Source organism: Ischnura elegans, chromosome 7 (genome assembly GCF_921293095.1).
Source record: "Ischnura elegans chromosome 7, ioIscEleg1.1, whole genome shotgun sequence".
NCBI lineage: Eukaryota > Metazoa > Arthropoda > Insecta > Odonata > Coenagrionidae > Ischnura > Ischnura elegans.
This window is the reverse complement of record NC_060252.1, coordinates 55,983,465-55,996,389: the sequence shown is the minus strand read 5'-3', so window position 1 is coordinate 55,996,389 and position 12,925 is coordinate 55,983,465. Positions and strand designations below refer to the sequence as shown.

Here is a 12,925-nt window from a genome sequence, read left to right as displayed (position 1 = left end):
TACTCTCCCATCCTCGGTCACGGAGAATACCGCCCCTGCCAAACTCCCTCCCCTCCCACCCACGCCCCTCCCCCTCCGTCGCTTCTTTTACTCCCCCTCCTTCCGTCAGTCTACCCCTCCAACGCCGACGCGTTCCACACCCCTCTCGCGAACGTATATACTCAGCGCCCCGCCCCGGCTAGCCGGCAGATACTCTGCGAGAAGGAAAGCGTCCAGGTCGTTCACGAGGAGTTATAAAGCGAGTTAATATCACCGGTTTTCCGCACCTCATTCTCAGTGATTTTTTCGTGAGACAGCAGTTGATTGAGGAATAAACCGCTTCGTCGGCTTCGAATCATCTATAATTTTTTTGACGCAAAAAAACCGCAAGAGATAACGATGGCAGACGGTGGAGTTAAGAGGAACATCCCCATCAAGCTTGGAGACTTCAGCGTGATCGACACAGAGTTCAGCAACATCAGGGAGCGCTTCGACGCCGAGATGAGGAGGATGGAAGACGAGATGTCCAGATTCAGATCCGAGCTCATGAACAGGGAATCCAACTTCTTCAAGACCACCACGAGGTAAGGGAAACAAATTATAGAAACCTACCTGAACCGGTGTCTTTCAGTGTGTGTTTAAGCCGACGAAGAAAGGACTATATTAGTGGTGTTGTTCGCATTAAGGACTTCCATTTTCGCTCTCGGTGGAATCCGTTTCTTTGGCGTGTGCTGGCCTTCTATAATTTATTCTATCCTATACTCACGGGTGACTCATTCCCTGGCGAGCCGAAGAAAAGTGTTGCTTCGTGCCATGATTGGGATCTGCACCCATCGTTGTTCCTCTCCGACTGGTCCCTGTATGATTTTGACACCCTTCCGAGGCTGGCCCGTGCACTCAAAAGGCCGCTGGTTCGTTTCTCGCCTCTGACTAGAAGTCGACACATTAAATTGACCCTGGAGATATAAGTTAGCGGCTCTGCATCAGTTACCAAATCTTCTATTTCAAAAGCATACTTCTATAAAGTAGCCACAGATATTCCTCTCTCTGTACATGAATGTGTTTGTTCGCTCTAAGGAATGCTGCTGTTTGTGCGTTAAGCATTTTTTCTTATCTCACAGTACGTGTCTACGCTTTAAAATTAGCGAGTAATACCGTCGGGAATTTCAGGGTCTCTGCCGGCGTCAGCGCGGCGCCCGGCGGAATGTGAGCGAGGTAAATAAATCGAAAACGTCGATGCTCTTCTATTTCAGTGAAAATGCAGATATGTCCCTTTGAAAAGGTTCCACTATACTGAATCTGATGAAAAGAATTTACCAGTTAATGAAGCTCATGGATTGGGTTGCAATGTCCCCATTATTCATACCGGTGATGATACTTTTATGTTCGTAGCACGCAATGTGGACTATTTCTCTTAGCCAGGCAACAATGTGAAGGGCACAGAAGTTGCTCTAAACTAAATTGATCGAATAGAATGAGACCAGGTTAGCGTATAATGAAGGTCATGGACATAAGGACCATGGTCATGGATTTGGGTTGAAATGTCCCCATTATAAATACCGGTGATGGTACCATGTTCGATACCTCAGCTGCATAAACGCTCAACAATCGCCCACCGAATCAAATCCGCTCATCTAGATAGCCGTTATAGTACATACTAGATGAACAGATTTGATTCGGTGTGCTATTGTTGAGCGTTTTTGTTGTGGAGGTATCGTGTTCATACCGGTGATAGTACCATGCTCGTAGCAGGCATTGTGACATATTTCTGGAAACCAGGCAACAAGTTTCAGGCATTAGGTTTTCCTAATAGGAGGCTGACGACCCCGCACCCGTCGTAGCTAACGTCGCCGGAGCCACAGTCACGTTTCCTCAACCCTTCCCTCCACACGAAACAGGAGGAATCTCAGAACTTGTGGAGTCTAACGCGAGGTGTTTTCGAGACAACTCATTAGCGACGTCGGGAGCCGGAAAAGAGACGGGGCGAGGTAAAGCAAGCAATGGTGGAGATGTGGAGAGCGATAGAGAGAGGGTTGGTTGGGAGTGCTAGGGAGATGAAGGGAAGTGGGATGGGAGACCCAAGTCATCTCATCCCTGTGGATGAGAGAGACGTTGGGGAGAGGGTGCTGCATTCGGCGTCATGTCCAAAACGGGAGAGAGGAAGAGGGTGGGGGTAGCGGAGGGGAAGAAGGGCTTGCATACGTCACGGGCGGGACACCACGAGGAGAGGGGGGGAAGAGAGGAATTCATGGGGGAAAGGGGCACATTACGTCATCAGATGGGAAGCGCGAGTGGGCGTAGAGCTAGTAGAATCGGTGCGCAGGTTGGAAAGATCTCACATAATTCGAAGCGCCGCTAGCGCGTTTCAGCCAAACCGGTGAACCAAGTTCACCACAACCAGCCAGTGTTCAATAACAATGAATATTGTGCGCATCTGTTTGCGTTGTGTGGGTAGTGTTTTGTTTGTGTTGGCGGAAACATTAGATACTAAATTGAAAACATTGGTAGATTCGGATTCGCCCTTCAAGTCACAGTGTCCATTTTATAACCTCCCTACGTGCACACTTGAGCATAATAATGGACATAGACCATTAAATTTACTTCGCAAAATAATAACCTTTCATATTTTACATATACTTAACATAAAAATTTTCATGACTCCATAATTAGAAAAAATAGCTGACTGAAAAGTTTAATATCATAATTATCTTTTTTGACATATTTTATATATTTGGTCCTTTTTTCTTTTTTTTATATTTTTTAAAATTGCAATCAGCATTTTTTAGCGCTTCGTCGTCATTTTTGTAATTTCTTTTATTTCTTATTACATATATTCTTTTCTTAATAACAGGATTTATCCAGCAAACAATTAATCAATACAATCAATTCAAAACATTAAAGCTAGAAGGAAAGGCATGGGATATACTCACAGAAGAGTTGCTTGAAGAGACAGTTTACATTTAGTTGGAATTGAAGGATCATATTGCGGACGTTGGGTAGATGAGGAGTGAGGCATCTGAAGGAAAGAGGACAGCGAGTGCGCGGAAGCTCGTGTCAATTGTTGAGCGCTCCCCTTTTCGTTGGCGGGGCACCTAATTTCCCCCCGAGCACATTGTTGTGTGAAGGGGGATCCGCCTTTGCATTGTTGCGGTCGCGCCGCTAGCGGTCGCGCAACAAGCGGTGCGAGTCTCGTCGGTGTCGCGAATAAAGCACACAGTTAACCCGTTTGGATTTACGAATGGAATCCAGCCACTATCTTTTCATAATTAAGGAATATTACGCACACAGAAAATAAAGGATGCACATTATTTGCATTTACGCATCTGGGCATTTCAACTATAAATAAATTGTTTAATTAACTAATTTCTTATTCCAATCATGCTTTATCCAGGCTTTGGATTGACTAAATGATTAAATGCTGAATAGTTTATGGAAAACCTCAAGGTTAAAATTTTCAGTCAGTTATTTTTTTCTAATTATGGAGTCATGAAAATTTTGCCAAAAAGATCTGTTATTATTTTGCGAAGTAAATTTAATGGTCTATGTCCATTATTATGCTCAAGTGTGCACGTAGGGAGGATATAAAATGGACACTGTGACTTAAAGGGTGAATCCGAATCTACCAATTTTTTCAATTTAATATCTAATGTTTCCGCCAACACAAACAAAACACTACCCACACAACGCAAACAGATGCGCACAATATTCATTGTTATTGAACACTGGCTGGTTGTGGTGAACTTGGTTCACCGGTTTGGCTGAAACGCGCTAGCAGCGCTTCGAATTATGTGAGATCTTTCCAACCTGCGCACCGATTCTACTAGCTCTACGCCCACTCGCGCTTAAAACACTTGCACAATGCCTGAATAATATCGCAGTATCATTCGAACCAACATTAAACAAGCACAAAATACACTTCTATTACCTCTCTGGCACTGCAAAGAAAACCCACATTTCAAGTAAAAAAAGACCAAAAAATGCAATTAAACTTTCCACACAATATTACGCGAATAATTGTGGGCTTACATTTAACACAATAACGCCATATTTAACATAAAACGTCAAATACCGATCACCAGCAACGGCTGAACATTGTCAATAACTTTTAACGCAGTTACAAAAACAGCGTAGAATCCTGATTCCTCAATGTTAACTGTTTGTTAATATATTTACAGTCTTATCAGTGTAATTAGGTTCATTCAAAATCAGCAAAAGTGTAATAAGTATTGAAGCAATAAACGGGCTAATTTATTGCGGCCCTTTGAGGATAAAGAAAATATTGTATCGCGAAACAAATATCGACACTCTCATCAAAATAAACAATGCCAAAAATCGCATTGATTCATTGAATTTTTTAACCAATAAAGATCAGTGCACTTAAAAATAATATGTCATCATCATTAGTCAACAATCCTAAGATTGGTTTGACGCAGCTCTCCATTTCTCTCTCCTATCCGCTAATCTCTTCATAGTTACATATTTATTCTCTTTTACATCCTTTATAACCTGTCCTATATAACTCATTCGGGGCCGTCCCTTGCCCTTTTTCCCTTCCACTTGTCCTTCAACGATTGTCTTCATCGTGCCTCAAAATGTGGCCAACTAAGTTGTCCCTTCTTCTGCTTAATGTTTTTAGGAGGCTTCTCTTTTCTCCCACTCTCCTTAGCACTTCCTGGTTACTCACACGGTCAATCCATTTTATCTTCATCATTCTTCGGTAGCACCACATTTCGAATGCTTCCACTCTTGACTTCTCTGCTGCTGTCAACGTCAAAATAATATGTATTTTTAAATATTTTATTGATGTGGTGGTAATGTGACGTGGAGCATTTTGGCCCTCCGTACAACGTGAAATCTTTTTTTGGCCATTACATTAAAAAAGGTTGAAGACCCCTGCCCTAAACTGTCACATTGGCCCTTGTGCGCTTTCTTCTCACATATCTATGTTTGCGCTTTTTTCGCTTTCCGTTTTTTTCGCATACCTAGCCTTTTCATCGTCCCGACTCGGCATCAACAATCGGAACATGGTGCGTCGCTAACGGGCCGTCGCAATGATCACGTTCCTAGCGATTGGAGGGAATTCCGGAATCATGCAATTTTTTTTCTCCCTAGCCCGCATTCCAATTTCCGCCCCTGGCGAGGAATTCTGTGTTATTGCGGTGAGGTTAGAACGATCATCACGAATCATCAGTCACGAATGCGCGGCATGAGAGAATCACGATGTTGAAGAGACACGACTGAGAATCACCGACCGGAATCGACGCGAAAGCGCAAAAAAGAATAATAGTTCACCAATTCCGGTTATGCAACGTCCGGTTTGGAAATGCATTTCCTGGCTTCATGATCTTATGCATCGATTTATGCTCACCTGAAAAGAAGAGGTAGGTAGGCATGTCGCAAGGCACGTGTTGGAACAAAAACACGGGGGGAAGTTATTGAAGACCGGTTCTGCGGTGACTACGTCTCAATGACGCCGAGATAGAGATGAAGAAGGATGGCGCATGAAAAAATACATTCTACACCAATGGTTTTTTGTGTCATCTGAACGGCATTATGTAATTTTCAGTCTTATTTTAAGGCGCAGACGAAGGGCTTAAACTACGGAGAAATTTCCCGTCGGCATTTCCCTTCCACTACTCCGGCAATCGTTGAAATTTACTTTCCTTGAATTGAGGAAGTTTAGATTTAGTTGGAAATGTGATTGAATTGATGACGCGAATAAATGTTTATCCTAACAGGACGGTCATGAGCATGGAGTTTATTCTCGCTGGTAGGGAAACTATTGATCATAATTTTAGGTAGGATGTCATTTGAGACTTGTTGAAGTTATTTCGGGTTTCCCACCGGATAAGGTTCTCCATCTCTGCCGACGTTTCGATGGTCGTGTCGTCCATCGTCATCAGCGTTGAGTGATCCCACTTAATTAGTATGGGCTCCAGGTCAGGTGACTTGTGATTGGTCCGCCTATTTTCCCGGGCCTCGCTGACGTATTTAAACACCGGTTTCCAGGAGTTGCTTAGGGCGTAACCAGAATCACGGTTCATGGTGTTAGTCGTCGTTCGAATTAAAATAGCTTCCTTGGTCAGCCTTTCCCAGAATCTGTCCACACGGCACAGGACCTCATATCTTTCTTCTGTCATTTGAGACAATTACCGACCTCATCTATAGTTTTCATTCCGCCAGGTAAACCAAGCGTGCGTAATCAAATGTTTATTTCCCGCGAATACCAGCTGTTTTCAGGCTATATTCACTTCCACCAGATGAAAAGCGTATGTAGAAGATGAAATGTAAGGTCAGGGAGATGTATATTTTTACATTTTAACAGCGTCGATGAAATTAATGGAGTAATCTCAAGGGTTTCTATCCATATTATGTGATTTTGTTTCCTCTTAATCAGCGTATAAGGATAGAGCATAGCGGCCAAATTACATGTACTTCTGCCCCTCCTGATTTCTTCGTCACCACTAATATTTATTTCTTAGGCATCGCTTTTCTGTACCAGTAATAATGTTTTTCTTTTCGTTCATTCTTTGTAATCATCCATTTTGACGTTCTTGGTGGTCCTATATTTTTCTAAATTAGGTGTCTTTTCGAAAGTCATTCCTATATCGACCTCATTTTTCTCACTGTCATTCCACCGTACATTAGCGTCCTCTCAAAAATATATACTGGGATTTATCTTTAAAAATATCTTTTTTGTGTAAGTAACCAACGTCTCAAATTTCCCATTTCTCTAATTCCATATCATTCTCACCCATCATATACTCAGTAAGCAAGTTCTATCATCAGATTCCTCACAGACATTGTTGTGAATATCCATAAGTTTCTATGCATATTTCTATGACGCTATCAAATGAACAAGGCTGATGGTTACGCTCATTTTAAAAGGTAGTCGACGTTTTATTTGCTTCCTCAAATTTTCGAGTGTTTGTTCGATTAACTCTAAAGGTGGGTGTTGTGAATTTGTATGTATATGTTTCAATGCATGTTGCTATGATGTTTTATAGTAAACAAGGTTGTTGTTACGCTTAATTTTAAACGAAAGTCGTCGTTGAATTTGCTTCCTAATTACTTAGAAGTACTGCAGACATGACTGATTTCATTTGGCTGTAGGAAGTGTTCACATAGTTATATTTGATAAGGGTTCTAAATATAGTCGATCTGCAAACATGGTTTATTTACTTCCGTCTTCTTTTTTAGAATTTTTTCTCATTAATATTTGACTTGTATGAACAGTCATCATCAGGAGGTAAAAAAAACGTCATTTTCATTATTTATTATACTCAGGTTTCCCTCCGTCAATCCCCGTAATGGCCTGAAAAATATCATTTTTCGTCGCGGACGAGAGACTAATTTATCATTCCCACCACCCTGAATTTGTTATTCTCCCGGTTAAGCGGAGAGAGACGAGAGAATTAAGGGAAGGAGAGTGAGTCTACAGTCCTCCCCCCACCACTAAAATTCCCCCTTGCAGTACCCGACCAACCCCGCCACCAACAAAGCGACCAACCAAATCGATAGGAGGGGGCCGGGAGAGGGAAAGAGGGTTGTGGGCTGCAGGGGGGTGGGGGTTCAGTGGGGGTGAGAAGGGAGAAACGGGTAAGACCACTGGGGGTGGAGGTGGATGAGAGAAAGTGAATCTATCGGGTGCCTACCAAAGGGTGCCTCGTTTTGATACATTTTTTTTCTTCGGACAAATTTTCAATAACCCAGCAACACTCGCCAAACCGTATCTATTTACGGCTATGGATGTGAATTTTGTGTCCGAATCGATGAAAGTATACGGTCGGAATGTCTTTCTCAAATAATATATATACCGGCGAAAAATAACAACTCCGTTATCTTTATTTTAATCTCTATGGCGACATTTTGAGATGAGACGTATTGTTTATGATTAGCATTTTTTATTTATTTCCAAATTCCCGTAAATAGCATGTATGATTTGCTTTTACACCGGGGATTCCAACATCAACTATACGTAGCACAAATATCCACGCTCTGGAAAGGAACCATCTACCTGGGCGGTACTCGAACCCGCGACCTTCGGTTTGGCCGGTCAGGACACTACTCCAGGGCCACCGAGACCGGCATTCATGAACTCTGCAATATATAAGTTTTATGCATATCTTTCGTCGATTAGTTGACTACATTAGGTGTTTCGCGTGGTCTTTAAAGTTTCCAGTAGTTACATTTCCGCAAGTAAATATGTCTACTTCGAATAATTCCATGAAAGCGTTTTTCTCGGTAGAAGTAATGGCAACAAATTATTGAAGTAATTCATGTAGACTAGGGAGTTTAATGATACCTCATTTCTTGTTAACTAATTTTCACTATTATTCGTGTTTCCTTATATTTCTGGGCCAGCTAAGGATAAATCTAATGTCATCATCCCTTTCATTAGCCTCAAATATTTGTCGTTAAGAAATTCTGGCAAGATATTAGTAAATATTGCGGACTTTCCCAGCGAATGCTATTGATAAAATCTTCTCGGATTTGGCACGTGATTAGATTAGCCGGCGTTTCGAAGAAAAACTTCATCATCGTCAACAGGGCTAACACTGACTATCGCACGCATGGTTTTTATTTTATTTTTTAACCCGACGAGGACCAAACTCCGCAATCAGTCTTAGCTCTGATGACGAATAAGGAGTTTCTCATCAAAACGTTGGCCTTAAACAACCGTATCTGTTGCCATACCCGAGAAGATTTTGTATGAGATATTGGTATTTGGAAATAAATCGCACCTGAAATAGCTAAAAAATAAGGCTTATATAGCCGTGGATGGTCCTGCTGCCGGTGAGTATATATACCACCTCTTCAGCGGCGATGATTGTACACAAAGTGCATACGAGGGCCAATTATGACGATATAAGTGTAAAGGGACCAGTGTAACCTTTCCAGCGTTAGTGAAGGAGAATTAGAAAGACAGGCTTCTAGTGAGCGCGTGCAAAAGCACTCTAAAATTACGAAGACGAAACCTAACCGATATCGGAAGCCGGGAACAGCCCTGATTGGCCCAAAACATGACATTTTCACTATTCAATATTTTTCAGGGTTTTTTCACAATAGGGTAGTTTCCTTCATCAAAGAAAACGATAGGCATTGATTGCGATTCGTTACCCACCATTAGTGTATTCATAATACACAAATTATTTGGTTTTTGAAATACCGGTTTAGACGAATGGCAAGAGTCAAATTTTATCCTCATTTGAAAAAGGCCAGATTGGCGCCCATGCGATTCCTCTCCGCGTGACGTCACAGGGACCTAGTTTCTACACGAGAGGATAGGAGTTATACATTGTCTGAGGTTACCAATGCATTCATGAGGCACAGAGCTCAGGGAAACATGTCTTAATAATCACCTATTAAAACTGGCTAAGGTCGGAAAGTTTTCTTCGTTTGATAAGGTATTAATAAACCTTTTTTAAGCCAAGCGCTACCATTCAGCAAGGTACTCTGCTATCCGCTAGCATCCTGCGTCCTATCAGCGCTCAGAGCCTCGATCAAGGTCACTTCACAAGGAGAGAGGGGGAACCAGAAATGCGTCGCACGGACTTTGCTACTTACGCGTCGCGTTTTTGCGCGCTTGAAATTTTTCACTTTTCATTTAATCGCGAAAAATAGATATCGTCATTTAAAAATCTAAAAGCGCGAAATACGTACTCCAGGAGTAATAATCTTTCGATTTAGGCAATAAAAAATAATAGGAAACCACCCTATTACATCATTTTATTGGTGTATTAGTGTGCATTTTGTTCATTTTATATTTTTTTGCATATATTTTACCAATTTTGTCATTTTTTTGTTTCTTTCTGTGAACAGAGTGGCTAAACTATGCAATTATATATACTAGTACCTCCAACCCCCATGTGTACTTAAAATGAATCCGCAGCGTGTTCCTCAACTAGCTTGTCGGCGGCGACGTCTCTCGTTTGTTTTTTTTTTTTGTGGGGCAGCCGTCCGTGCCGCTTGCTGAGGGAGAAAAAGGTCGTCCGGGGTCACGCCCCGCAGTGAACACACACACTGCGACCAGGAAAGCGGGAAAAATAAAACGCTCATGAATGAGAAAAAAGGGTTGATTATGCGAGGAATGAGGAAGGCGGAGTCACACTGAGAGAACTGAACGAGGGAGGGAAATTTCCTCTCTCAGACGAGGCATTTATCGTGTCTGCTGGTACGAACGAACACCGTGACAATCGAGGAGAATTTTGGAAGTCTACTCTGTCGAAAAATATCATTTTAAAGTTCTTTTTTACAATGGAAAAAAAATTTTTTCTTTGGTAAAGCTTGGAATTAATTCCTGAAATCGATTTTTGAAGCACTTTCTACGCATGGCAGTGAAGATTTCTTGGGTCTCACACCGGGTAAGGACCTCTATATCACTTTCCGACGTTTTGATGTGCGACTCGCTCATAGCCCTCAGGGATTCAGGAATTGGATTGGATTCAATCAGTGGCGTAACTATGGGGGGATGAGATGATAGGTACCCCCGAAAGCAGGGCCGGCCCTAGCAGGTGCGGGGCTAGGGGCGAACCTTCAGTGCGGGGCCCTTCACTTAAAATATTAAACTCTATACCCCATCTACAAACTCGAGCATTTTGAATCCCTACCACTCTCTGGCTAAGTATGTGTTCCCCTCCCAAATTCGGACTTCGTAATTACGCCGTTATGATACCATCACGCAGTTGAGTTTAAAAAAATACGGACAAACGCAATTGCACAATAAAAATTACTGCATTATTATTCCTTTTTCATAATATTATTTTTTGTCTAGCACGGACTTAACAATACAGTAATAGTTGAAATTGCGTTTTCAAAAATATCGTATATTCTAATTTTTTTTTCACGAACGCCGGGCCCCCCAAAGCGCGGGGCCCGGGGCGATCGCCCCGGTCGCCCCGCCCTAAGGCCGGCCCTGCCCGAAAGCCTCAGAGAAATAAAAAAATTATTAAAAACTATTGTCTAGTTATGAAACGTAATAACTGCATCTGCTTAAGGTTAAATTTTAGTGCCAAAATGGTTTTAGATGTATATTCAGGCATGTTATTTTTCATAAATGTTCCCGGTTCCCTGGTTGCCACCCCAGGCTATCCTATCCCCCCAAAGTGTATTCCTAGTTACACCACTGGATTCAATTGTACTCGTATTCCCGAATCCGTGAGGATGATGGGCGAGTTGCACATCGAAACGTCGGAAGGACCTTACCCGGTGTAAGACCCGAGAAATCTTCACTGCCATCGTTCGCCGGGAAAAAAATAGGCATTACATATTCTAATCATTATTGCTTAGTAATTATTGCTCCAATAAAATGTTGTAATCGTATGTATATTACTTAGCTCAGGCTATTTGCGCTATAGTACTTAGTACATTAAAGTAAATAAGATGTGAAACATTTTATATTTGTGTCCTATTGAGAGCTTTAACTACTACATTGAGAGGTTATACAGAGTGGGGCAGAGTGGGCTCCCTGATTTGAGAATTGAGACCAATTTTGGACCCGCTCATTTAGTACTATTAGGGCTGCTAGATGAGCGGATTGATACGGTGGGCGATTGTTGAGCGTTTGTGCAGTGGAGGTAGCGATTTTTCGTATGCTAAGACAAGAATATTTCTTTAGCCATGAGTCTGTAGGGTGTCCATTCTGACCTACCCTGTACATTATTTGAGTAAAGCTGAAAAATTACGTTGAAAAAAGATTGCTTCGAATATTTCGTTATCGATGTTCGCGAGTGTTTTTATCTTAATCACGTTTCATTGCCAGTAAAATGCTTGAGCTGGCACTTTTTATTCGCCTTTCCCATAAAAGACCCGGGGAGAACTGTCAATAATTTTGATGGATGAGGCAGATACTTTGTGGAGATCCATTATGAGATATGAAGTGAAATACTAGGCACTTTCCACGTAAAAAATGTATTAAACTACAGTTGACATGTTTCGCTGCACTGATGCATTATCAAGACTCAAGATTGCAGCACAGCGAAACATGTCGACTGTAGTTTAATAAATTTTTATGTTGAAAGTGCAAAGTGTTTTCCTTCACACCTCGAGAACTGTCAGTTTTAGGACCGCGTTCTGTTCCTGCGTTATTCGCTACACTCCCCATAGGGCGCCCTTCCCGTGACAGTCGCAACTGTCTTCGCCCCCTTACCCCCACCCTCGGCTTTCCACCTCCTTCCTCTCTCTCCCCGATCGTCTAAGGATAACTCTCATTTTTCTTCTTCCTCCGCCTCGGATGTCGCGTCCTCGTCCCACATTCAGCCAGCCAGAGGAGTCGGTCGCGGTACTACTACACGCGGCTCGGGTACCGCTGAAAACACGTTCTTTCGTGTTACTCCCACTCCGGCAATTTATTCGTCAAATGTACTGCTACAGCTTTCACTGCGCTAACAATTAATCTCTGTCTTTTTTAAATTGGAGTTTGTAAATCTAGGGATGAAACACTTAGTGTCGTCACTTGGAAATTAAAAATTATGAATTACGAATTTATTTGGTTAAAAAATCATTACGCTCGGTGAACGGTTGATCTCTACTGGTCTCTCGTTAATCCGTCAAATATCGAACCAGAGCACAGCCGAATTACCGAAAACCTGGATTACTATAAATCACTAATAAGTACGGTAAAAAAATAGAAGCAATTTTTTATTGTAGACATAGGTGTGTATAATATATTCAATTAAATACACTACGTTATTACATACTCGTGATTGAAATGTTAACGTAAAGTAAATCTACAATAACTACTTTCCCCCTCCCTTTCCACCACTGCACAATTGTTCTTACATCTCCCTCCACTTAGTAGGCACTACATATCCTATTTTCTGAGTTGAAATAGGCTCACCTGCGAAGTAGACTACTCGAAATACCTGCTTGGTAGATGCCTGTATAAAACCGCCGGGTTGTTTGCAGGGCCGTAAAGGTGAAGTGCTGGATTATTGAGGGAGTTCTG

The 12,925-nt window shown here is 42.0% G+C and overlaps 1 protein-coding gene across 1 annotated transcript in view; it reads left to right on the top strand.

The window, feature by feature from the left end:
* The first annotated feature begins 184 nt into the window (after window positions 1-184).
* Window positions 185-12,925, top strand: part of LOC124161824 (alpha-crystallin B chain) — a 52,789-nt gene continuing 40,048 nt past the window's right edge. Inside the window, exon 1 of the mRNA XM_046538019.1 lies at window positions 185-563. Within this exon, the coding sequence (XP_046393975.1) occupies window positions 379-563 (185 nt within the window). The 5' untranslated portion in view covers window positions 185-378. The remainder of the gene's footprint in view (window positions 564-12,925) is intronic.